At 42.9% G+C, this 26,284-nt stretch overlaps 1 protein-coding gene across 1 annotated transcript in view; it reads left to right on the top strand.

Annotated features, from left to right (window-relative positions):
- Window positions 1–4,327: 4,327 nt before the first annotated feature.
- Window positions 4,328–26,284, top strand: part of nrxn3b (neurexin 3b) — a gene marked incomplete at both ends in the record, with an annotated part of 330,758 nt that continues 308,801 nt past the window's right edge. The window contains 2 exon segments of the mRNA XM_080514353.1: window positions 4,328–4,871; window positions 4,874–5,050. Coding sequence (XP_080370479.1) covers window positions 4,328–4,871; window positions 4,874–5,050 — 721 coding nt within the window.

Below are 26,284 nucleotides of genomic sequence, written 5' to 3'. Positions count from 1 at the left end.
CTGGGCGATCTGTTCCGGGCAGGCAAACACTTGAACCTCAACCGCATGCCTTGCATTTTCAATAAATCTCGTTTTGTTGGCGAACGACTGAAGAAGCGTAAAGTTTGGGTTCGCAGAATCGCGTCTTTTGGATCGCTGCCGGACAAAACCCAACTCCGTGACCAAAAATTAAACTGTCACGATTTGACATTCTCGGAACAGAAACCCACGACTTGTGTTGTAATTAGACTTCATATTTTTTTAAAAGCGGGGCTTTTCTGAGCCTTTGAGTCACTGTCAGACTGCCACCGTGTGAGAAGCGAAGGGAAAGCTGAAGACAAATGTTGCCCGTTTGTTTTATTCACCGGTGCAGAGCTGTGAGTGGGATTTACAAAAGATTTTTTTCCCATTCTTATTTGAAGCCACTGACTATTCACTGACCAGAAGAATTTACTCCTGTAACCCATTAACAACGTTTACAATACTTGTCATCTCGTGAACACATGCCTGTTCGCAGCTGAAATGCCCATTCATTCTGTGCTGAATCACTATAATTTCATATTTCTGGCAGAAGTTTAGTCTTAAACTGACTGCACAAATCTCAGAGACCCCATGTATTAATTTTTTTTAAATCTCCCCGCACATTTCTGACTTGTATTGTGGGCTATAGCTGCAGGATTAACAGTTATATTTCGCGTTTTTTTTCCGGTTTTTTTTCTTTATTTTGTTCCCAGCAAACACTTTTGTCATACATACTCAGTTTCAACAGTCTTTTTCTTTCATGCAAATATGTGCTGGTATCTAAAAATGACCGACCCCACCCCTGAATTATGTTGGGATATCTGTTGAATTTGTATGGTTTAGTGATGAGCAGTTGACTGAATTACAATACTGAAACCACCTGCTTTTTTTTTTTTTTTCCCCTGGGCCCTAAACTCCCCAGCAGTGGGATCCAGACCCCACTTTGTCTCACCACTGGACTCCTGATGTAGTGTACCTCTGTCCCCCATGACTGATGTGGGATTAAATCGTTCCCCCAGGCTGCAGTTTGTGATGGACAGGAGGCATGTGGGGGGGGGGGGGGGGGGGGTGATAGAGGGGTGTGCCATCTGTGATAGGGGCTTTGATACAAAACATGTCAATAAATCTGCAGTACCAGAGCTGGACGCTTCAATGCATCATTTATGGCCAGTCAGTGACAGTATCCCACGCAGGTCATCTCATATCCTGCACTCTTTAATAATTCAATGTGTATATCCTGGAAAATATGTGCTTGTTGTTGCATTAGTATTACAAACCAAGTGAGGTAAAGTTACCGGAGACTGACATGATGGCTGATATTGAACAAAATGAGGATCAGGACACACCCAAAGGAAAGTTATCCCTTATTTAAGATTCATTTTGAGAAGGATATTTACAAAATGTACTCATAGACACTATGTGGTTCTATTGTGGTTGTTGATCAAAATAATGTTTTGCTGTTGTTTTTACACATTTCTAATGTTTAAACCCCTTATGTGATTTGCAATGGTTTAGTCCACTCTATACCAGCTCTAAGCCAAAACAGTGAGTGTACAGGAAGTGTACATTTTCCCCATCAACATGTATAACTTCCATATATTTCACATTTATTATTTATTGGGTGGCTGTAGCTCGGTTGGTAGAGCGGTCCTTTCTCAATCGGGACGTTCGATTCCCCATGTCCATATGTGGCAGTGTCCATGAACATGACTTTGAACCCCAAACCCATCCCAATAGATGAATTGAGCACCTTGCATGGCGGCCTTATCCATTGATGAGTGAAGGGGGTTGACAAAGTAAGGTGCTGTGGGGACTCCTAAAGCAGTGGGAAAAGTGCTAGTGAAATCCATTAACCATTCATTCAACATCCGTGGTTATATTTCGAACTTTCACTGTTTAATTCCTACTCAAGTCACAAATGTTTAAAAACAACTCAAAATGTCAAAATATTTAAAAAAAATTCTGATTTTGATCCCGTGGGCCATGATTACCACAGTTTAAATCATAATTTTAAAAAAGTATTTGTTTGTATGGTGTGCATTTAAAAAAAATAGCTTTCATGTCATGACTCCCACTACATATTCTCCTGGGACTTAGTAGTTTTATAGTTGAGTAGCCTGTAATGGCAATCCAACTTCATCGTCCGTCCATATGAATGTGCATGTACTCACCATTGTTAGTGTTTATAGCGTATTCTTGTCTGCACATTTCTGTGTGGTTTCATTAAAAAAATAAACCTATTAGTTGCCCATCAGGAAAACAATATAGTTTTCAGTGTTTTTGCTGTTGCAAATAAACATTGTTTTAAAACTCTGCTGTGTAAACGCTGAAAAGAAAATGCAAAAACAATTAGCCTTAGAAGAGCATGCGTGCATTGCTGGCCTTGACTTTCATGTTGGTTCACCTGATAGCGGAGTCGGGTAAAACACACAATGAGTCATGCTGAATAGAGTGTTGTGCCATTTAAAGAAAAAGAAAATACAAGAACAACCTCTCAGATTTCATGGGTACATATAAATGTTTGCCTGTTGAATGGAGACTAGAGAACAGAAAACACCTCTGTGGTTGGCGAGTTGGACTGACACAGCTGTGTTCAGGGTTATTTAACCACACGGACCTTTTAACCTCGCTCCTGTCTCACCGAGTCACTTTTAAGACGGAGACAATCATATAGGCCGTCGGCCCCGTGTTGTCACAGAGACACACTCCTGCACAGGGACACACATGCCTGGATGCACAGTGCATTAGCATAGGTATCGGTTACTAGAATTCAATCGCTCGCCTGCTGCAGCAAGATTAACTATTCAGGGCAGGTGGTTAAAGGCCCTATTGTATTGCATGGTTGTGTGCTGCTGTCATGATTGGACAATGGGTTTGTCTGGTGGGCAGCCCACTGCCAAAACAATTGCAAGGGCAAAGGGCTGGAAGAGTACACACACATATAAAGTTTCGCCCTGTGAATCATTTCTAGCTCTGCTGAGCAAATTTACACAGACCTGGATGTGTACAGGTGTAGCATGCAAAGGCATACTTGATATTCCATACAAGAGCCATCTGAGTTTTGGCAATGGAAACAGTTTGAATATGTATTTGCTGGATGAAATTCTAATTAAAAAAAACATTTTAACAGTGGTTGGATTCGAATATGAAGTAGTGCCACCCTAACATCTTTCTGAATAGCTGTTTATGATTGTAATCCCCCAAAGACATGCAAATTAGAGCGGGAAAGAGGGTGGCAGTGGATAATTAGTCATATTTATCAGGATCCCAGCAGGCCCCTAAAGATAGCAGGCTCACATTTGCGGCTAAACACATGTTCTGGCTCACCTCAATGGATTTTTCACTCATCATGGAATCAACGGCAGTAATCTAATACTGGATAGTTCTCTTTATTTCTCACAAAATATCAGTGCTGCACTATCACTGTTTGGGAATTCAGGCCTCAAATTAAGACTTTAAAATGCTAAACGATTATTGGAGCTGGTCTCCAAAATGAAATTAGTAATTTGAAGGAACTAAACCCTGCAAAAAATGATCATGAACCTTTAATGGATGTTATTAGTGTTTTTTAGTAGTATTTAATGAGCACTTTGAGTCAAATTGCCTGAAAATGCTCTTCTCAGCATGATTTCAGTTTAACCTAAACTCCCAGGCACTATTTGCCCAATCACTGTTCTCTCTGCTGAGTTTATGTTTTAATTTGAACTGGCTTTATGGCACCGATATGAGCCTCCAACATGTAACAACTTTGTAAAATAAATCTGAGCTGTTATCTGATAGTGTTTCTCAATTGATATGTATCATAAACGTATTTTCTTTTCTTTGGATTTTGTTTACGTTCAAACATTAATTCCCGATCTTTTCCTATTTGTCTCGCAGTTTGGAGAAAGGCGTGCGTGAAGCCGGAGGTCAAACCATGGGGCACACAACCGGACCAACGACGACCGTCATGTGCTTCAATCCAGGAAGTCGTCTCAAAGAGAAATCGCAGCATGACGCAGTAAATCACTGACAAATCTTCCTCAGGATCGCCTCAATCAGCACCTTCACATCTCTCCACTTGGTGTGGAAGCTGGATATTTTTCCACACATCTCTCCACAGACTTGGCTGTCAAGATTAGATTCCATCCATTATCAGTGCGAGATCTGCCTTTAAAGTCAAAACTAAAAGGATTTTGCAGTGTCTGCTTGCCTCTAAAGTTATCTATGTGGAATATAACAATCAGCAGATAAGCCCTGGAACAAAACTGTAATCAGATGTTATTATCGCTTTGAGGATCCATCCCCAGTTCTAGCCCTCATCTGGCACACGCTGTTATTCTCCACGATGAATCCAAACAGCCTACACGGGCATTTCCTCATGCTGCTAAGTACCATGCTGGGCCTGAGCGTGGGCTTGGAGTTCACTGGCTCCGAAGGTCAGTGGGCTCGTTACCTGCGCTGGGACGCCAGCTCCAGAAGTGACCTGACGTTCCAGTTCAAGACCTCGCAATCGGAAGGCCTGCTCCTCTACTTCGACGACGGCGGATATTGTGACTTCCTGCTCCTCACCGTGTCCGGGGGCAAACTGCAGCTCCGCATCAGCATCGACTGCGCCGAGACCACCATCGCCTCCAGCAAAATGGTCAACGACAGCCGCTGGCACTTCGCCGCCGTCAACAGGCACAATTTGCGGACGGGCTTGGCCGTGGACGGCCAGACCAAGACGGAGGAGGTGCGACCACAGCGCCAATTCATGAAGATCGTCAGCGACCTTTTTCTGGGAGGGGTCCCGGGGGACATCCGCACATCTGCCATCACTCTGCCCTCTGTCCGCGAGCTACCGCCCTTCAAAGGAATTATCACGGACCTCAGTTATGGGAGTAAACTGCCACGCTAATCAATAGTCAGAAAGTACGCTTGGAGATGATGGGCCTTTGCACAGAGAACCCCTGTGAGAATGGCGGAATCTGCTCATTGGCGGATGGAGAAACCTACTGCGACTGCTCCAAAACAGGATATGTAGGTCGATACTGCACTGAAGGTAAGACGCCTGACTCCAGAGTTTTCTGTGTCAAGCGCTGAATATTGATTAAAACCTTTATTAAAAAAAAAAAAAAAAAAAAATCTGAGAGATTTCTTACAGATATAGAATTTACCCACCAGGAGGTCTACTGTCTGCTTTCAGGTATACGACACAAATTGCTCATACTATTCTGTCATTCCTTCAGATATGTCTTGTTGAACCCATTTCCAGGCGCAAAACTGATTCTATTTTGCTCCACCATGAATCTTAATCTCCATAACCGTGTTGGAAATTCCGATGTGATTTGTGCCTCACTAAACTTGTGAACCGATTTCAGTGTAGCAATCACACAGCAGTGTCATTTCTATCACGCAGGAGCAGCTCCACTCAGACACATCAGTAAGACTGAATGCAATCCACACAGGGCGTTGAATCAGAGTATCTCTCAGTGGGTTGTTGTTGTTCTTGCAGCTTCTTTTAGTAAGTCTTCATATTTCACGTGGGAGTTAAATTGAAGGTGATGTGCTCAGCATTTCCTCTCCCTTCACAGTTATTACTTTTGATGAGGCAGTGGTGGATATGGTCTAAGCTGATATGACTAAAATTACAACACTGAGTTTTCCTCTTTTTTTTTTTTTTTTCCCTTCACTAAATGTATTCTGATTTTTCAAGGTGCTGCAGGGACCTGAAGGTACACGCAAAGTTTTGAGCGAGAAACAACTTTATCTCTTTTCATTCTGCTTCTGTGCCAAGGCCATCTCTTCTTTGGGGAGTGTGATGAGATGCAGCACTTTGACAATATTCGAGTTAATGCCGTCTTCGCACCTTTAAAGCTTTGGGCATAAAAAAAAGCTTTTTTTCAGTTAACACTTGTCTGCCCTCAAACACCCTGATGACAGTGATACATCGCAGGGTAACTGGTCTTTCTCTTTCTGTTCAAGAAAAACCAAAAGAGACATGATTCTCCTGTGCTTTAAATGACTTGTTTGTGTGCAGCCCTGCTGAATGAACTCTGCTTAATGTTAACCCTGCCTCTTTCAAAACACACCACCACTTATAGCGTTGAGATCAATGCCGGCAGTGGCGAGGAGTGGTGTCGCCTTCCCGACATCACAAAAAATTCCCCGGTTTATTCCACGCCAGTAATACTCCAAACGCAATTTCTCTCTCACCTCACATGCCTTACCCTTTGCTTTATGTGTCGGGATTGTAGGAGTGTGTGAAAAGACCCATGTCAAATTTCCTCCACCGCTGACCCACTTCCTGCCCGTCTAAATCACACTGCAATGGCTGAAGGATGACTCTATTTTGCCCCCCCCCCCCCCCCCCCCCCCCCCCCCAAAAAAAAAAAATCAGGGGAATGCTCACTGAACGCCACGGCTCTGATTAAGAGCTATTTTGAACGGTATCTAATGCAGACAAGAAGATTTACTTTGTCACCACGATACTGTGTCTTATAAAATACGACCCTTCTGCTTTGTGTCGTTCGGTTTCCGTTTTTTGTTTGGGTTCCGACAGCTCTGCTGTTGGGAGCGTCGGTCGGGAGTGTTAGCCTGTGGCAGCGTTCGGGACAGCACGCGATGTGCTGGTTGCCGGGCAGTCAAGCGCACGGGCTGGACTTGACCTCTTTTTCACTTCATCCCATTTGCTCGCTGCCTGTGTCGAACGTTCAATAGAGGAGGTGTAGGTGGTCTGTTTAACCGAGGGGCCGACGGGGGAACTGTGACATCTTGGTGGTAAAGCAAGCAAGGTTTTTAAAGAGTGCATTTACAGCTCAGTGAGACGGACAGGCGAGGCGAGGAGAGAGGTGGTCATATCTCAGCCTCGGGGCAGAGCGAGTGTGACAAGGAGATTCACCGCTAGTTCACTGTACCCTGGTTTGTCCTCGGAGGTCATCTGTTGGACAAGAACCAGCCCCTCCCACTTGCTTCCTTAAATTTTTGTTCACCTAAAAAACAATCTATCCAAGCATCTATCCGCTTATTTTTATGGCCACAAAAGCAGAAGACACAGAGTGTAGTCATGCTTGTCCCCCTGATCTGACTGCTGCTCTGCTCTTTTCCTCCCCATTAACTGATGTGGCTGATTGTTGATTATGCCACAGAGACTGGGAACCATAATTAGAGGGATAATGAGAACAGAGATGGCTAATTTGCCTGGAAAATGCCTGCACAAACACCACCGTCAATTCAAACTGTCTGTCGGCAAACTAGCGTCGAGGTTTGTCCCCCTTTTTAATTTTCATGCGCACGGGTCCACAAGTGGTAAAATGCTTGTTGTTCAACCAGCGCGGCGGGGGGGGGGGTTAGTGGGAGGGATAAAAGACTATTCGGATGCACTTAAGATATGAACAACTACTTGTAACACCTGTCCACACCGTATACAGTGATTGTGCTGTACGTTAATGAGCGACGAATGCAATCTGTCAAACCTGTGAAAACGTATCTGTTGCATTATCAGACTGTGTGGTCCAGCTCTCACATGCTCAGACACATTTGCATGTGTGCATGCATGCACACAAACACACACACATCAGCACAGACCCCCCCCCCCCCCCCGCCCACCCCACCCTCTTCCAATCCCTGAAGCTGCTCGTTAAAACAGGCAGATGGCTGACTGACTGAGCGGACTGGGCCTGGGAAGCATTTTGCCAGCCGTATTCCTAACGGTAGCCTGCTAGCCCACTGGCCTAGAAGGGGAAAAAAAACGAAGTAGTGAGCAGAAATAACATGCAACATGAGAAATGAGTAAATGGGGAAGTGGTGCACATGCAGTTTGTGCCGCTTTCTCTGAAAAGTCTCCACGTTCCCACACTTGCCTGCCCACTCTTGCTCGGCGTTTCCTCTCGCTGGGGTTAGTCTGCACTGCCGCCCGACTGTCGAGATAATCACGAGACGGTTCCCACGTCTCTCTGCTGAGCTTTCCCGCAGCTCTTTCCCTCAAACCGTCGGGCTCGGCTCGCGGCTTAGCATCACAAACAGTTGGCCATAAAACACATGTTCAGTCTCCGCACCCGCGTGGATCAGGATGTATCAGTGTGACTAACTGTGTCAGGGCAACGAACTGAAATTAGACGCCACTCGGCCCTCGCTTTCGCATACGTGCAGGCTCTGGCAGGCAAATCCGCCTGCTGGATGCTCCGGAGCTTTGTCTTGTCATTAAGGATTCCCTAACTACTCCTTTTCGCACGCTGATGTTTAACACAAGTGTGCTCTTAATATTAGTTGTGCAAATATCAGTATCTTTAATGGTAATGATGTGGATATGGAACCTCATTCAGTTCAATTAACTTAGTGCCGGTGACATTATGAAGTGGCTTGAATACCTTGGGGTTTTCCTATTACAATGAGATATGCGTAAGGTCAAGGTGGTTAACTGGGTTCTTTAATGAATATGCAAAAAGGTGGCCTGTTTTTTTTTTTTTTTTCTTCTTCTACAACCCAGCTCCATGCGTTTTTAATGAACAGTTTAAGGACCTTAAAAATATGCCTGATGGAAGGCTCGTAATTGAAGGCTAGAGCAAGCAAACTGTTAAGCAAGTGCTGAAATGGTGCCTTCAGGCTTAGCTTTGGGGATTAATAAACAGACATGGAAAAAAATGACAGTTACAATAATCTTACTATAAAAAGTAGGTCAGGGAGAAAAAAAAAAAAAAAAAGAAAAAAAAATGGTGCAGGGACTTGCCTGATTCCAGTGCAGAGGGCATTTGTGTCTAGTGCCCAAGCTGAAAATTATGTTTGGATTTGAGTGGTGAAGCTGCTGGTAAAATAGAGCAGGGGATTACGCTCGGACCACATGTCCTCCACGGCACATTGGCTTGTTCTGAGTACGGTTGCAATGAGAGAAAGGGTCTTATCTACATGGCATGCTGAGCGTTCGACATGCAAACGTGTACATCCTGTATGCACACTGACAAGGTGCATCATACCTGCTGATCCAGGCACAAATATCCAGGGGTTCTTAATTCTCCTTCCCCTGTAGTTTTTTGAGAGCTGAAAGCATCGCACCGCTGTCTATCAGCTGGCCGCCATGCCCCACAAACCCCCCCCACCACCCCCACCCGCGCTTCCATGCTTCGTCCTTCTTTTCCCCCTGCCAATGTCATCCTTCATGAGTGGGAGGAGAAGGAAAGGAGCATCCATTTTAGACTCCCCCTAAAGGAGACAGGAGGAAATCTAACCTCAAGTTCACCGGCCCGAATTTCCGTGGAAATCGTCTTACCGCCCCTCCTCGCCAACAATATCTCATGTCTCATGTCGAGGCTCTTAAATTTAATTTTTAACAAAGACTTAAAGCTGGCTGGGAGGAATAAAACCCAAGCGTGGAGACTCACTGGTTGGATCCAGTGGTACGGAGCAGACCGGGCACAGCACTCAAATTAGGGTCTGATATTGTTTATTAGAGCTGATGCTCTAAACGCCTGATGTCGTCTGTCTCAATTAAGAATTGTTTAATTTCCTCTTGTCAGCTCCTGATGCTCTTTCAAGATGCTGATTACAAGTGTTGAGACTAAATGTGATGAAGTAGAATTCGCAGGCACTTAATCTTGTCAGGCACTGCTGTAAACGGTTAAATACTATACTTAACAATATCATATACGGTAAGTTCATGCATGTTTTACTGCAATCCCTGGAATTAGTGCTTCCATTAGGATCATAAAACCTTACAACAATAACTCCATGATTGAAATTAATAATTGAAGTTACTGCAAATGATTGCTTACTTTGAAGTGAGCGATGTTATTGTTGAAGCCAGAAAAGGAAGAGGGAGGGTTAGGGTTAATTGTGAGCTAACATTTGCATCAAACAAAGACTTAATGTTGCCCAAGATGAATAAAATGTAAAAATCTAAATTCACTGGTGGTATCCAGTGGTAGAAGGCAAATGACATGGATAGAATGCCTTGAAAATGCCCTGACTCCATCTCCATGGAAACGTGGGAAAACTAAGTTTTTCAGAGCCGTGGCTACTGCATGACTCCCAGTGCATATTCTCCTGGGACTTAGTAGTTTTATCGTTGAGTCACCTGTGATGTTAATCCAACTTTGTTACTCCATACGAACCAGCAGCACCCACTAGTGGCCCAACATGAAAATCACATCATTGTCAGCGTTTATGCCGTTTCCACATAAACTTGCATCGTTTTCAAAATGCTGCAGTGGAAACGCAAACATTTTCTGAAAATTAAATGTTGGCGAGCGAACTGGGCTTGGTAAACATCACAGTGTTGTAAGATGTGTGGTAAAGTAGCATGGCGGAAGCTGAGGACGACAAAATGCACTATAAGAAGGGATCTAAAACAACAGCATCCCAATTCAGTAAATGTCCCCCAAAAAACTCTCTTTACCTGCACTTACTTATATAGACTGGTCTATGAAAGCAGAATATAGAGAGAAATTAACATCCACAAATTTATCAAAAGTTATCAAATTAGTAAATTCAATTTTAAAGGTGAACAGAATACAATCTTTTAGGTCATTTAAATGATACACCTTTGTCCCCGAAATCTCTGAACATACTGTGAGGGACCTGGAGCTGAACAACGGAGGTGATTAAACCAAACATTAACACTTGGCTTGTGCTCTTGTTTGGGGCCCCATGTGACTTAAGTTTTGAAAATCCCCGCACCAATGTCATCTGTCCAGTTAACTTTCCCGTTGTCGGCCCGTGACGCTCTCGTAGAAGATTTGTGGAAGTGAACAAAGAGCGACTCGTCGTTCCTTCGCCTCGCCCGAATGATGCCCATGAGGTGTCATTCATTTCTTCGATCCTGCGTTGAAAGGCATTTAAAGAATGCCCTTCTGTGAGCATTCCTCAAAATAAAATCACAAGAGGTTGGCGTGAAGTGGCAGGTGGAGGAAAAGAAAAATTAAACATGGGTCTGAGAATGTCCTGAGAGCCTTAAAAAAAAAAAAAAAAGTCTAGAAATTGCCATGAATCTGCAAGATTTATGTGTCTCTTTGTGTGTGTGAGAGGCTCGGTGTGCTACAAGAATATTATAATGTTTTGACAATATTCGCAATGTGAAAGAGTTGTTTGCAATTGAATGTAATGTCAATCTGGCTCCCTGAGAGGACGGGACAGATAAAATGTGTTGGGTTTTTTTTTTTTCCACAGGGGGTTTTCTTACACTGAATCAGGCATGTCAAGGGGCAGCTCTTTTGCTCCCTTACATGGCAGCTCAATTATTAGCAGTGTGGAATGTTTTGCATGGTTAGACCCACATGCAAAAGAAGCTGTAGTGTGTTGCTAATGCGCGGCTTCTTTCTCTTTGCTTCCTCTCGTTTCCTGTGACACCTCCACAGCAGTCCAGAGAAAACCAGGTGAGTGGAGAAGAATCTCTCACAGCTTAATCTCATTTGTACCAACAGAGTCTTTTTTTTTAAAGTCTGATTATTGTTTGCACAATTATAAATGCAATAAAAAAAAAAAAAAAAGTACCAGTAATCCAATTTGCAATTTGCATAGTAAACAACCTGCACAGCATCTTTATATTCGCACACTCTCTGCAAGTCATTTGTTTTAACGGGAAGCTTTCAGATGCATTTGGGGGAAAGCTTTGCTCTTTAGTGTGACAGCCATGTTTTGCCCTCATGCAAAGCATGCACAGTGGCAATACGACTGTAGTATTGGTGTGTTGTTGTTCTCAATTCTACTCTCTTCCTGTCCGTTTCATTTTTTTCTCTCCTCAAGGCCTCGCGCACCTGAAGGCAGAGCAAGGTACCCTCTTCTTCTTCTTCGTCTTCTTCTTCTTCTTTTTTTTTTTTTGCTCGCTATCTCCCCATTGGCTTGGTTTTGGGGCGTAAATTTTCTGCGTGTGCCTTCGCTACCTGTCCATGTGCATTTGTGTGTTGCACTGCTGCAGAAGAACGTGTGTGTGTGTGTGTGTGTGTGTGTTGGGGGGGTGCGTGCAGCATGGCATGTCCCACATCTCACCTTCAAACACCCCCCCCCCCCCCCCCCCACCTCCCCTTCCCTGTGCCTCTGTCTCTCCTCAGTCTTGTTTTACCCAGGTTTCTGTGTATTACATAATTGTGTACTATTCTCAGTTCCACAGCAAACATGCAGTGACACGACCGACTGTGGGGGGAGGAGGCATGGGGGGGTTGTTTAAGGGAAATCACTGGAATTTGGTCAGACAGCGCAGAAGAGGAAGGTTTCAGAGAGAGAAGGCAAAAGCAAAGAATAAACCAAACTGTGAGGGTAGAAATCCTGAATTTACTCTTTAGAAACTGGTTTTAATTTAATTGTGTGTAACGGTATGAAAGTATTGAAATGATCACATTCATCTGTATTTTAATCGATTCATGTTTGAGAAGCACTAAAACATGCATTCGAATTATTTTACAGCTTTATAATCCAAATTATTATTATTATTTGAGGGATAGATCACCATTTTAAATGTATTGTTCCTCATGACACATAGATTATTGCAGAAGTCAGTGGAATCTGAAGCTTTTCACAATGTTATATACTAAACATATAACAGTTTATATTCAAACCATCATTGTTCCATTGTTTTGATGCCTTCAAGTCTAATTTATTTGCAATCAAATCTATTGGAATTAAATCATAGATCCACTCACACGGTCATTTGATACGGAATTGTATTTTAGAGAAACAGTACACAGCTGCAAAGAAACTAAAGATCGACTTTGGCCAATATTGTTTTACTGATGTTTTAATATCAGGTGTATATTCTGGAAAATTAACTGAATAAAGTTTTTACAGAAACAATACATTTTATTTAATTTCAAACGAGTCTTGTGCTCTTCTGACTTCCATGTCAAAATGGAATAAATCTCAATGACAAAGAGGTTCGCATTTCTTTCACTGGGTTTTAATTATGTGAATAACAATTCCTGCATCACTTTTTTTTATATATATAGTAGAAATTAGTCTTGCCTGTTGCATTTGTGAAGTAGCATGCATCCTTCCCATTTCAACATCTTTTTTTGCATGCTCGTGTCAGTCGCCCATGTGCAGGCTCATTGCAGACTAATAATAGTTTATCCTTACTTTCTGCTGTCTCTCTCCGGTGGTCTGCCTGGGATGACACTCTTCCCTTCTCTTACCTCCATGGATCCTTTCTTCTCTCCAAAACCTGTAGGTAGAAACAAAGGTACAGAAATCCCTTTTCTTTTGTTCTGCACTGTACTCTCATCCGAACTGCAGATGTCGTGTGTCGGTGTGTGTGAACCTGTGCGTTTCGACATCCGCTTAATCATTTATTATGTGTGTGTGCGTTAAAAACATTCACGTGCTCCTCTGGGTGTTTGGAGAGAGAAAGCATAGAAGGGTGTGAGATTAAGCGGAGGCCCGGGTGACGGTGGAACCGAATGGAGGGCCACCGAGTGATTCTCGCTTGATTGTCGCCGTTTAATGAAAAAATGATGAGAGTAAGCTTTCGCGATGGATTATTCATTGTCTGTGTAAACAGTGAGCGTTAATGATGGCGCGTGCGGAGGCGGCGCCGTGACAGTCTTATGGCTGTCGGGGGAAAAAATGGCTGATTGGTGAAATTGACCTGACATTTGGCTTCATTTGGATGAAGAAGGCTCTGAGAGTTGCAATCGCTCAGACAACATCCCAATGATTCATTGGTTAGAAGTGTGTGCTTTGCATGGAAGGTCATATTGTGTTTGTGTTGATCTTAATTTATATCTGCTTCAACAAATATTTTCTTTAATGACCTTTAGTTGCGAAACTGGCTTCAACACATAGATTATCTTGTTTATGTGTTTAACTACAATACAGAGTGATGGCGTTCTGTATGGAATTACTAATGCAGCTGCAATAGCTCAAGTTTTAAATGGTTACTGACTTTTTTTCCTGTAATGCTGCCAAGCTGTTGTCACTCTATCTTTCAAATGCATGATTTACCTCTTTAAGTTGGCACTGTTGTGATTTAGCCGATTTGTGTTGCTGCCATTCATTCACATGTGGTTTTCAAGTTGTACTAACATGCTCAGGATAGAGCATCTTCCTTCACAAATGCTGATCAAACTGGAGGAGCTGAGGTTGTATTGTTTCAAACGCGGAGTAAATGGTTGTAGTTGCTTAATCATTGTTTGGCCTCTCACGTTGCATAATTGTTTATGTTTTCAGAAAACATGTCTTCACATTTCAAAAGCAACAAAAAACAAAAAAAAACAACAACAAAAAATGCTGTGTTTGGTGAATGTAACACTAACCTGCTGCAGTGTACATTTCTTCAAATCCACCTATCAGTCCAGTCTGATAGCCGAACCTCTGACAGCATCCAGGATAAGCTTTCATGCAGCGGCCAAAGAGTACACACTGTTCGCGGAGAACATGTAATCTCACAAACTGATGTGATGTGATCTTTGGCTCTGGAAGTGATCCTGGGTTTCATCTGTAAGCAGTCAAACACACTATTTAATCATGTTCGTAGTCCTGCTGTAACGACTTGTGACTTGCTAGGGGAAATTCTTTAAAACTAATTTTAATGCCACTTCAGTCAGGCAATAATGGATGAAGTAACTTATTGCAATATTAGCATGCTATTGCATTATGTCAAAACTTGTACCTTATTGGTTCTTGCAGCATGTTTAGAGTCAATTTGTATTTATTATTAATCGCTCTGCTTTTCTTCTGTTGAAATGTGTACTTACTATGAAGATTGATCATGTTACATTCCTGCTTCCTTCATTTACAATTGTCTATGATCATCTTTGCTTCTCAGTGAGCAACAGTTTATAGATTTTTTTCTGTATCCAAAATCTGATCTCCACTCATCATTGGTCGCAGTGAGTCCCATGAAGGCTAAGGCCCCGTTTACATGACGATATCTCTGGTGACAGTGCAATTGTTTTTGCGAAAATGAAAGACCGTTTTGTAAATGGACTCCCAAAACACAATGCAACTTTTATTTTTTCATTTGGAAAATATTGTTGTGTAAACAGGGCCTAAGTGGTTATCGTTGTTGCATAACAGAGGGGTTTGATGCACTGCATATCAGACTCTTTCTTGTTCGGTCCATTGGGGGGGGTTCCTCTGAATGTTCCAGTTCTTTCCAACACTTAAAGGACAAATCGGATGGGCCGGGGAGTCTAAATTACCCATAGGTGTAAGTGTGAATGATTGTCTCTATATCTGTATTAACCCCGCTGTGATCTCGAGAAAGGAGCCAGATTACGTTTGTCCCTGGAAAGGAAGAAACGCGTAAGAACATGGATGAACAACACAATCGCTACTGACGCTAATTAATCAAAACTTGATTAACCGTGATGAAAGATGATTGTAAAACATGCAGACATGCAAACAAAGGCAGTGTTGACATTATGTAACCCATTACATGGCTTTCCTTTTTTTTTTTTTTTTTTGTCTTTAAATCGAGAAATATGGAGATGGGATTGTGCAAAACCAGGACGTGCCTCATCGCAGGTCCCTGTGCTGTTAGATTCATGTCTCTGCAGCCCTGTGTATGTACTGTAAATGGCGCAGCGGTCAGAGGGCAGAGTAAGTGGGAGAAGAGATGAGAGACGCCTGAGAGCAGACATGGAAGAGTGGGGGTGAAAGAGTTGAGGAGAGGAAACGAGAGGCTTGAGGGGGGGAAAAAAAATGATGGCGGCAAGATAAAGGGGCCAGGGGAGCGTGTCAGCGCTGCGAGGCCACGGTATTTGTAAATGAAAAATATGGAGCACCTTGTCATCCCACTGCGCTCAGAATCCGGGGACGGTGCCACATGCACCCTGAGCCAGTTGCAGGAAAAGTTTCGGTCCCCCTCGCAATCAGACGGGACCTGATTGTTATTGGCTCAGACGTGATGCTCTTTTTCTGCAAACTTTTTTTTTTATAAACCGTGGCAGCTGACCAGGGACTCTGCTCCAGTTAGCAACATTGCTCCATTTAGCAACATGCTGCACATCAGCCTGCAGATATTTTCACATTTATTGCCTTTAAAAAAAAAAAATTATATCTTGATAATTAACCTCTGCTTCCAAGATGTTAAACTCACTTATTCCCATTTAACAGTAAATGTAACAACTTTTTTTATTATTTTTTTTGCTGGATTTGACCTTTTCTGCACTCGAGGAAGTAATAACTGAAAGTAGGACAATATTTCTGTGAAATACATGGAGCGAGTCCAAGTTGTAATTATGGGCTTCATTTTCAGCCGATATTCTAAATGTGGTCGTAACTCTGTGTCGCCCAGATGATGAGATCCGATCAGAACAGCCTGGGTGGTAATTACCAATCTTGTTAGTCGGGTTTACCGTAGTTATGTGCCTATAGAAACCGCGAGTCCACAGCTGTTTCGCAAAACATCCAGATATGAAGTGGAAGGATTGTGTCACAGGCCGTGGTATCACCTTGAAGTAGAAAAGGATTATGGGGGACATATTGTTGCCACTCAACAATCGGAGCACAGACAAAAAGATGCAATGCATTCTGCTCTGCACGAAGCTTGTAGCACCTTTATTTTCTCCTCTCGGCCTCATAAAGCATGTTTCCAGTGGGCATGTGGATGGAATTCATCTGGGTTTATCAGGTCAGCTCAAGGTTAAAGATGACATTCATAGGTATTTGCTTTCATATGAAAGATCTATCAAATTCTATTATCTCAGACGAATGCAAGTAATACCCATTTAATACAATGTTTATAGTGTGTCCGTCTCCCACGGCCTTATTAGCAATAAAGCGTTTATTGTAATGAGATAGACAAAATGATGAGTGTGGTTTTGATCTGCTTGATATGAAAATAAACGTTGGGATTATACATTGCGCAGAGAGTGAGATTTTCTTTTTCAGTGTGAGTCCAAGCGTTTAAACTAGCGGTGTCAAACACAAGGCCCGTGGGCCAAAACTGGATCAAGTTCAAATGTTTTTAACAAATTTCAAAGAGTAGCGGAGACAACACTGAAAACAGAGCCGAGATCACTGCAAGCAAACTCACACTGGCCTCAAAGACATGCTGTCAGGCTCGTTTGTAAAAACCTGCATAATGAAACTGGGTTTGTTTTTATTTCACTGTATTTGACATCCGTTGTTCTGATTATTATTGGCTTCATGTTGATATTGTGGCCCTTTTCCAATAGCATTTGTTTGCTATTTTGTGAAAATATCGACATTTTCATTATGTAGTTTATTGTGCTTGGTTTTAATAATTCAGTTTTGGTGCCGACAGTGGAACCGTACTCACTCTGTCTCAGTAAACGGTGGATAATTCATCAGCAGTGAAGCTGCTTCAGACGGAGGAAGAGTACTGACATAGTTGCTTGTCCCCATTGCCGAGTTGTCGCTGGTCCACTTGAGAGAGCAGAGTTAGAGGGGAGGGAAGGAGGGAGGGAGGGAGGGAGGAGTTCAGCCCCAGTCTAATCCCTCTGCATGGAGGCTTAGGACTGAGAACTTATTCTCCACTTCTGGAGTCACTTTCGCTAATTATCCCCTCAAAGTCGTGCGGCAAAGTTCCCACAGACACGATTTTCACTCTCTGCCTCTGTGGCGCTCGCTCTGTTTCTACACCCCACCCCTCCCCCCCCCCCCCCCCCCCCCCCCCACCCCCTCCATCTCTCTGCATACACTGATGAATATATACTCTGTCTATATGCATTTTCTTTCCCAGGCCATCACCCACTCTACAATTGTCTTCCACTCTCTCTGCCACTTTCCCATCCTATCTGTGTCTGTCTTGGATTTCTGGAAAGCTTTTCTGCCCTCCTCTTACCACCCTCCTCCTCCTCCTCCACCTCCTCCTCCTCCTCCTCCTCCTCCTCCTCCTCCTTCCTCTGCCTTGTGTTTCTTCAGTTCAGAGTGTCGTGGACTTCATGAGCCTCACATCATCGCCAGGCTCAAGATGGGAGTGCTTACTTGCCTCTCCACAGATTGCGCCCAGCTTCAGAGGGATTTATGTACAGCACTGTCCACACTTCTCATGGCTTTTTTTTTTTTTTTGGGTGGGGGGGGGGGTTAGCCCACAGGGTTAGTCCACTATAGAAAGCTTTTCAGCGTTGTATTCTATGCCGTTCTTCAGGGGTAAAAAAAAGAAAACCCACTGAAGCACCTTTAACGTTGCACATGAGCATTTCTGGATGCTCCAGTGTATTTTAATTCAAGCTTTTCTATAACTTTAAATTTCTTCCAAAGTGAAAAATAGAGCAGTATGCTTTTGTTGTAGCCTCAGCCTACTTGTAGTCTAAACATATGACGGCTTAAATATTTGATGCACTGTGGTTGCTGTTCTTTCCCCGCTCTCCTCTTCTGCAATATGTTTTAAATCAGTTGCAAAGAGCAGTGTTTTGCAATAGGGTTTGTACATACTTCTTAAGCAAATACCTTTAAAATACTTTTAGATGTGGCTTTCAGTCACCAATGCAAATTCCTGGTGCAATTTACTTCACTTTTCGGCTCCATTTACACGTATTGAAGTGAAACCAGAAAGGTTTTGTTTGACATTTTAGGTGTCTGTTTGCGTAACAGTTCTGGGACCTGTGAAAATGCAACTTTTTGAAAACTGTTCCCAAGGTGAAACTTTCTGAAAACACTTGAAGTTTGTGGGAACGTGGAAAATGCAACTTTTCGAGTCGACAGTTCTCCGCATATGCGAGTAGATGGACAATAACAACAATGGCAGCCTCCAGAATGTCGGCATGTAAACAGACATTTCTGAAATGAAAACAGAAACAATTGGGACGTCGTTTCAAATTAGCCTGCCGATGATCACGGCTCACTCGAGAATTTTCAAAATGCCACTCCACATCAGAATGGACGCCAGTTTAGAAGAAGTTTAAGAAAAGTTTCGCTGCTGCTGTAATAGAACTCACTCATGCTTAGTGAGACTATTTTAGCAACATGTTCCACAGCAGGGATTCCCACTAGAAACATTCCCTACCTGCCATTGCAGTCTCGGGGGGGAGGTTTCAAATTGTGTCACTGATGTTAATGACATGGCGCAAATGTGAGACGTCTCTGCGAGGCGCCCTTCTAGCTATGACACAGCGGCAGCAAGGAGGAAGGGGGGGGGGCTCTTTATGGGGGTTCTCATCTGCATGGAGGGGGTTCCATCGTATTCCTGCTTCCAGCTCGGGGCCCTGCTACGACTCCAACGATACATCACGATCACGCGTTAGCGCAGAAAAGAAATAAAGAAATGGCAGCGTGTGGTTGTCTCAAATTGTCTACCACAGGTGTCATGCGTCAGCATCACGTAGAGTCGCATTATTCGACATGCCAATCCGCAGAGTGCTTAAATTACAGCTTTTCTGGGGAGTTTGATGTGTGTAGACGCCTGTAAATTGGCCGGTGACATACAGTGAAACACTGACGCGTGTCGCCGAGTTTAATCCCGAAACAATGGCTGCTGGTATTTTAGGACGAGCTGCGTGTCGTCAGTGTGCTCTGATCTTCACTGACTCCTCCACTAATTGAGGTCTTCTGTTTGACATTGGGATTTTATTATTAGGCAGGAACTTGAGTGACATGACTTGAGTCGGTTTTGTTTTAGAGGAAGCTTAAATAGAAGAAAAAAAACAGCTTGACAAGTGCAATGAAGTGATATTTGCGGTCAAGGTGACACCAGGTGATATAAACCAGTGATTCACAGCTGCTACATGAGGAACCCACTCATTGTAAATTCAGGCGACCCCTCAACCACACCCTGTACAAGCACAAAAATAGTTAAAGGAACCTCATCACACTTTATGTGAAATGCATTTTGGCTGTATGATCTTGTGATGACTTCCGTTTCTCTGAGGATAAACTCTTTGAGTTCACACACAGCCGGCTTGCGCAGCTTCAAACTTGCATTCACCAGTTTTTCATCCCAAAAGATGCAATCAACTCTAATTTTGTCCATGGCTTCTATGGAGCTATATCTTGATACACTCTCCTTCTTTTCGTCAGATTCGTTTTCCTCTTTTGCCTGAACCACTGCCATTTCTTCTGCTGCGTACTTTGAGAGCTTAGCTTTGCGGTACTGCAGATAGGATGTGGAATCTGAGTGAAAACTAAACATTTCAAAGAAAGACTGGCAGCATCGTGGTACAGTTGTTCATAAAACTGTGATTCATGTAGGAGTTTTTTTTAATGGTTCCATTCCAGATGAGTTGACTTCCTCCACGGGGCAAAGAAATGTAATAGGTTGTCGTCAGTGTGAACGTGTGATGCTCTGTGATGTGTATGGTTTTTTTCTTGACTTTTTCCCTGTCTTGGCGTGGCCCCCATCTGGAGGCAAAGCCTTGCTCATATAAAAAGAAATGATTGTTCATGCAGAATATTGTTTCTCAGCGTCAAATTGTCCAGAACTTTTTGAAATTGCTCATCTCTTGTACAAGATGATTCAGATTGTGATTGCTGCATGCAGGAGACTTTTGACTCTCAGGAAGCACCGGGGTCTGTTTGCTCACGATTATAACATAAATATCGAGTTTACTTGTGCAAATCACTGCATTCTCTTTCTTTTGATTGTCAGGGTGTAGCGCGAGAACAGTTTATCGTTGAATCAGCCATGTTGAAAATAGATTTTTTTTTTTACGTATTATTTTTTTGTCCGATATGTAGAATTCATCTCAAAAACAGAAACGCGGCTGTGTTTGCTTAGAAAACTGTGCCAACGTGCCCCAGGTTGATGCTTTTAGTGTAATTCAGACTTTACATTCCCATTTGTTTTAATGAGAGTGAGGGTGAATTCTTGGAAATAATTCATGATTTTTCAGGACAGTAGTGTATGTGATCAAATGTTTGATGTTTACATATATTTTTAAGCATGAATTATGAATGAAAAGGTCCTAAAACACCATTCAACAAAAACCGCCGCTGAAAATTTCCATTTCAATTGCCTTCTGACTTCCAAATTTTATTTCCTGCAGTTAAAAACCATAAGATAGGATAACGCCCCGAGCATTTCCCTCTTCTAAATGTAGTACTTAACCTACTGACACATGATGGCATGTTAGAAAATGAAGCATTTGTCCTTCCTTGTCCTTTGTAATGCACCAGACAGGGGCAGGCACCGCGTGTCATCCGAGGTTCTGGTTTATTTCGCCCTCCGTGTGGCGTCACAGGATTTTTCCTGTTTGGCCTCAGACCCGGGATTCGGAGCACCAGCTGGCACTTATTGGCCCCGCCGAGTGTCGGCCGCACTGTTGATAAACGGCTATTAATGGCCAGACGCTCACCCTGAAATTGAGTTTAACTTAGCCTCTCCTCATTACTCAAGCCTAAAAAAAAATAAAAAAATAAATAACAGTGGCATGGTCCTCAAGATGGATTTCAAAGTTGCCCCCCCCCCCCCCAAAAAAAAAAAAATTGAGGGCATCGGTCAAATTGATTTCCGTACTGACCGGCTGCTTCTCAAGCAGTCAAAAATATGAGCCGTAAATACCTCCTGCTCTGTACCTGCAGGTTTCCTCCTGGCAAGCTTAGTGTTTCTCAAAAAAAAAAGAAAAATGCTGTTCGGCTGGAGGAAAGTTTCCCAAATGTTTGATGGTTCTACTGTGTGGAAAAGTGACTCTGGAGGACATAAATGAAGAATATTCTGCTTTGTTTTCTTGTTTATTCTATTTACCCTCTTCAATATCTGTCTCTGCTTTGTCATTTACTCCATGCACTGTTAATTCCCCCCCCCCCCTCCTCCCTCTAGTTCTCCAGTATTCCCATGTCACGCCATTTCTCCTCTCGTTTGTCGCTTTTACTTCGAGCCATTTCCTGTTTCCCCGGGTTCTCCAGATGAGCAGGAACAATGTCAGCTACATTGCACAATTCAAACCACCGACACCGACTCACTGATGCCAACACAATGATCTGTAGACATCGTCCCTCCTTCCTTCCTTCCCTCCATCTCTCTCTCTCTCTCCCTCCCTCCCTCCTTTTTGGCCCTGTGCTCTCTTTTACTCCTCTCCCTCTGTTCGCGCTCTCTGCCACTGACCTCTGGGATCAACCGAGCAAAACTGATTCTCACTTTTTCACGGATCATGACTGCGTCAGTGGTTACGCAACAGCCAGAGAGAGAGAGAGAGAGAGAGGGAGAGAGAGGGAGAGAGAGGGAGGGAGAGGGAGAATGCAAATATGTAACTGACATATTTGTCCATCTTTATTTGTGTTGCTTTCAGTTAAGCCTCTTTCTCAACAGAATATTCAGTGTGTTTGCACAAAATATTCAATGTGCTCTGTTCACACACGCACATGCACACACACACACACACACACACACACACACATATGGTGACAAGTAGAAAATCTACTTTAAAATTACATAAATGTCGATCTGCGTTACGAGCGACAGCGGGTTGAATTCTGTTCACCCTACCTTCCACGTGTTTCACTTGTTGTTGACCACGGAGCGATTAGAACGGAGCTCATTGGTTCTGAAAACCGTGTCAGGAGCTGAAGACATGAGGGGAAGGAAGCTGCAGAAGTAGTGGCGCACATTTGGCGGAAAAAATCTCTGGAATGCAGTGTATTGTTTGTGAAGTGCCTGGGACCGTATGAGTAGGATTTATGCGAAGAACTGGGTTAAGATGTGGCTGGAAGGGCTGCATTGTGTGAGTCGGAGTATGGAGGCTTAGCCATACGTGGGAGCGCGCCTGTTTGTGCGCAGCGTTGTGCGATCGTGAAGAAGGGTGACATGTGTAGATGTGATGGCTGCAGCCATGCATGGATGTTCACACCAGGGAGAACGTAAACAAGCATGGCAGCCGAATGGTTGGGGAGTACAGCGGCTACTGCTGGAGCGCGCCGCCTCCTCCTATCGCTTTCATCTCTCTTTTCTTAGTTTAATTCATCCCTTTTGTTCCTCTTAGACGCTTCAAACAAGGAAACGTTACTCAGCTTCTCTGTGGAGTGCTGATCTGTTGGTTTTTGTAAGTCTTAGTAATCGGGTATGACTGCGGAGATTTCAGCAAAATAGCAAACATGCAATTGTAAAAGTAAGCACGGGGAGACAAATGTTGTCTGAGCTCTTTATCTGTAACGCTAATACGATTCCTTCTCTTTGATGCTTTCAGTTTTGACCAGCTGATATCGTTGATGCACAGTAGAGCCACACTTAGTATCAATCTGCATCTAATACAATAGTCTAAATATAATTTCCTTTTTCTGAGAAAGGTCAGCAGACATTTTTGTAAATGGCTTTAAAACAAAACATACTTTGTTCCTAATATAGATACAGTAAAAACAATGAGTAACAAACTGCTGACTGGGTGGAATGTCTGTTAGGTGTTTTTAGTTTAAAACTCATGCTGTTTATATTAATAGGTTTCAACGATTGTACCTAAAATTCATTACAGCCATTGTTTTATATATTGGGTTATTTTTCTTGAATCTTCAGTTTCATCTTCTACAAATTCACCGTCGCTACAGTTGTTGATGTTTGGGTTTTCTCCTCGTCAGACCTGCTTTTTAAACCTCTAAAATGACTAAATCAAGGGGCCTGTTAAACAGATGACAACCATTTCAATATGAGTCTGGAAATCCAGAATGGTTCATCTTTGTCTTGAATGCAATTAATCAGATTAAGTGTGCGGAACTTAAAAACACATCCTTAACAGAAATATCTGATCTGGCAACCACAGCCGCCACTATTCTGGTTCCAACGTCGTGTCCCACAGTGATTGCCACAGTTGCATTTCATAAACATTTGTTCTGCTTTCTTGATGCTTCTGTTTCTTTAATATCAATGACATAACAAACTGACCGAGCCGTCACATTTGCGGAGTCTAACCCTGCATGGCAGCCTGACAGACCGCCGGCTCTTCCTCCTCCTTCCAAGCTTTTCTCTTTTCCTGCGTTTTGCATGAGCGCTTACGCGCGACGATGTGCAACGTCCATGCGGCGTGTCTCCGGCTGCAGCGCTCCCGACGCAGACGACTCGGAAAAGGTGTCATCTCTAAAAAAAAAAAGAACACGTTTCATCTCGGCTCGGGGGAATTTTGACCCATGAACCGAGGTGAAGGCGGCAGGTGCTTGTGGGAAGAAAAGGCAGCCAGAACTAATGGAAGAAATGTCTGTGACTCCTATTAGCATTAAAGTTACAAAGTAAGCGATACGAAATGTTCAAAAGGTGAGAAGAGAAGGGCCGTTTCTTTTGTGGCGAGCCAAGGGCAGGCATTGGTGAGGTTAGCAATGAAGACCATTAATGGCACACCATTTGTAGGATATAAATATTCCAAGAGCTTTGATAATACGACATGACTCCTTTTTGTGTGACTCTGTGTGGGTTTTGAAGCGAGTTGCAAGAGACCGCCTCAGCTGACTGTGTGAAGGTACTCACTTCTAACCACGGTTGCTAACCAATACAGGACTGTATACCACTGACCAGGTTCTTACCAAAGAATACTAACAATTTCCAAGAGAACGAGAGAGTTTTAAATGAAAATACATTGTTTATGTTTCGGAAAAGATCGGCGTTTAGATTTTCTAAATGATGTCCGTTTATATGGCATTGCTAGAAACGCTGAAAATTACGTTGTTTTCCTGTTGAGCCACAAGTTGCTACCGTTGTTTGCGCGCATGTGCAATCGCAGCATTTTCGCTGTCCAGACAAGGCCCATGTATTTTCCAAAAGTTGCGTTTTTAGTGGCTCCGAGCACAGTTGTCATGTAAATGGTCCCTCAAAACGATAACAATTTCATATTTTTATTTGTAAATAGGGTCTCGGTCTGCTCAAGAAGAGCTTGTGTCGGCTGTACAAACATTCACAGGTTTCATTTGCAGCTAAAACACTGATAAATGGAGGAAACTACATGAATCGAGCACAATGAATCGAAGTCTTTTTTTTTCCAGCCTGCCCTCAATTAACTGGCCAGTTGTTATGTATTTTGTAATCCAAAAAAAAGGCCAAAGCATATGTTTAGTTATAGCAAAAATGAAAGAGGATCTCTAACCCTAACCCTCTCCGTGCAGATTGAGGCATGGTAGCGGCCACGTGGCAAGCGAATGCCCTTGCTCCGACTGAGCCATTATGCAGATGATATGCTAATGAAGTCATCCGATTTGATTCTGCTTAGGGTGTGCTGCACTGAGGGAAGATAATCAAGCGTTGATCAGCTCCCGCACTGGCTGTGTGCTCATCTCTGTGTGTTGCTGTCTGTATCTGCCACGTGTGCTCTGTTGGGCTGTTTGGCTTCGGGAGGGAGCATATTTTATGTTCATTAGTTATTTGCGGTTGACTTTTGTGGGCTTAACATCCATTTAATCTGTACAAATTGCATGTTTCTCCTGCGTTTTCAGTGGTCTTAAATTGTGGGACCCTCTGTGTTTTGTTTTGGGTTTTATTTCTGTGTTAAGCCAACAAATATAAATCTATGTAAATCCATTTTCCAAAACACATTATATTTCAAAACCTTTTTGAATTTGCTACACTTAATACATAAAGTCCATCTTTTTACTTTAGGAGAGTACAATACCTACCCTTTAGGGCATTTCTATTGCAGCATGTTCTGCAGATTTATAAGCTTGTGGCATATTTATTTTATTTATTTTAGTTTTTTTAATTCTGTTTTTCACAGTCAGTATTTTCTATTTACATATGGTCTTCCAAATCCACATGTCCATTGTTTTTTTAAATATCATAGATACCTACTGTACCCTGCTGGAAAAATCTGCTAACAAAGAGGAAAACCATGTAGCTTCTGGTATATGCATGCATTGTCCTTATGTCCGATACATTACTTCTAACGTTTTGAATAGATATATTTGCAAACATGCCTTCGCTGTGCATTTGATTACAGCAAAACTGCAAGTTAGACTCTGAATCAAGCTGAAGAGATGACGGATACAACTTTCCTCCATTATACTTGCATCCCAGGGTGAAGGCGAACCTTTTCAGGCGAAACCACTAAACTTTCATTTTGTTTTGGGTGTCCGTTTACATGACAATGGCACTTGGAGCCACTTTTTGAAAATGGCCCAACTTCATCTCTGTGAAAATGGTGGGAAAACGCAACTTTTGTGAAACACTGCTGCTGCACTTGCGCATCACGGTTGTAGTAAAAAGTTATTTTGCACATGCGCGAGTCGGTGCACAATCACGACAACGGCAACCTCCAGAGTGTCATGACTCCCAGTAATCTCCTGGAACTTGGTAGTTTTATAGTTGACAGTCACTGTAATAACAATCCAACTTGTCGTCTCTCCTTGTAGCCGACATTGTTAATTTTTATAGCGTATTGTTCTTTGCATGCACGTTGCCGTGGTTTCATTACAAAGACAACCAACAGGACCCTCGAGTGGCACAACATGAAATCAAATTTTTTTTTTCTGCATTTCTGTGTAAACGGCCATCATTTTCAAAATGTTGTCATTTAAATACAAAACCTTT

The sequence above is a fragment of the Blennius ocellaris genome (genome assembly GCF_963422515.1).
Source record: "Blennius ocellaris genome assembly, chromosome: 18".
In the NCBI taxonomy this organism is placed as follows: Eukaryota; Metazoa; Chordata; class Actinopteri; order Blenniiformes; family Blenniidae; genus Blennius; species Blennius ocellaris.
Note: the sequence above shows the minus strand (reverse complement) of the source record. Positions and strands in the feature narration are given on the sequence as shown.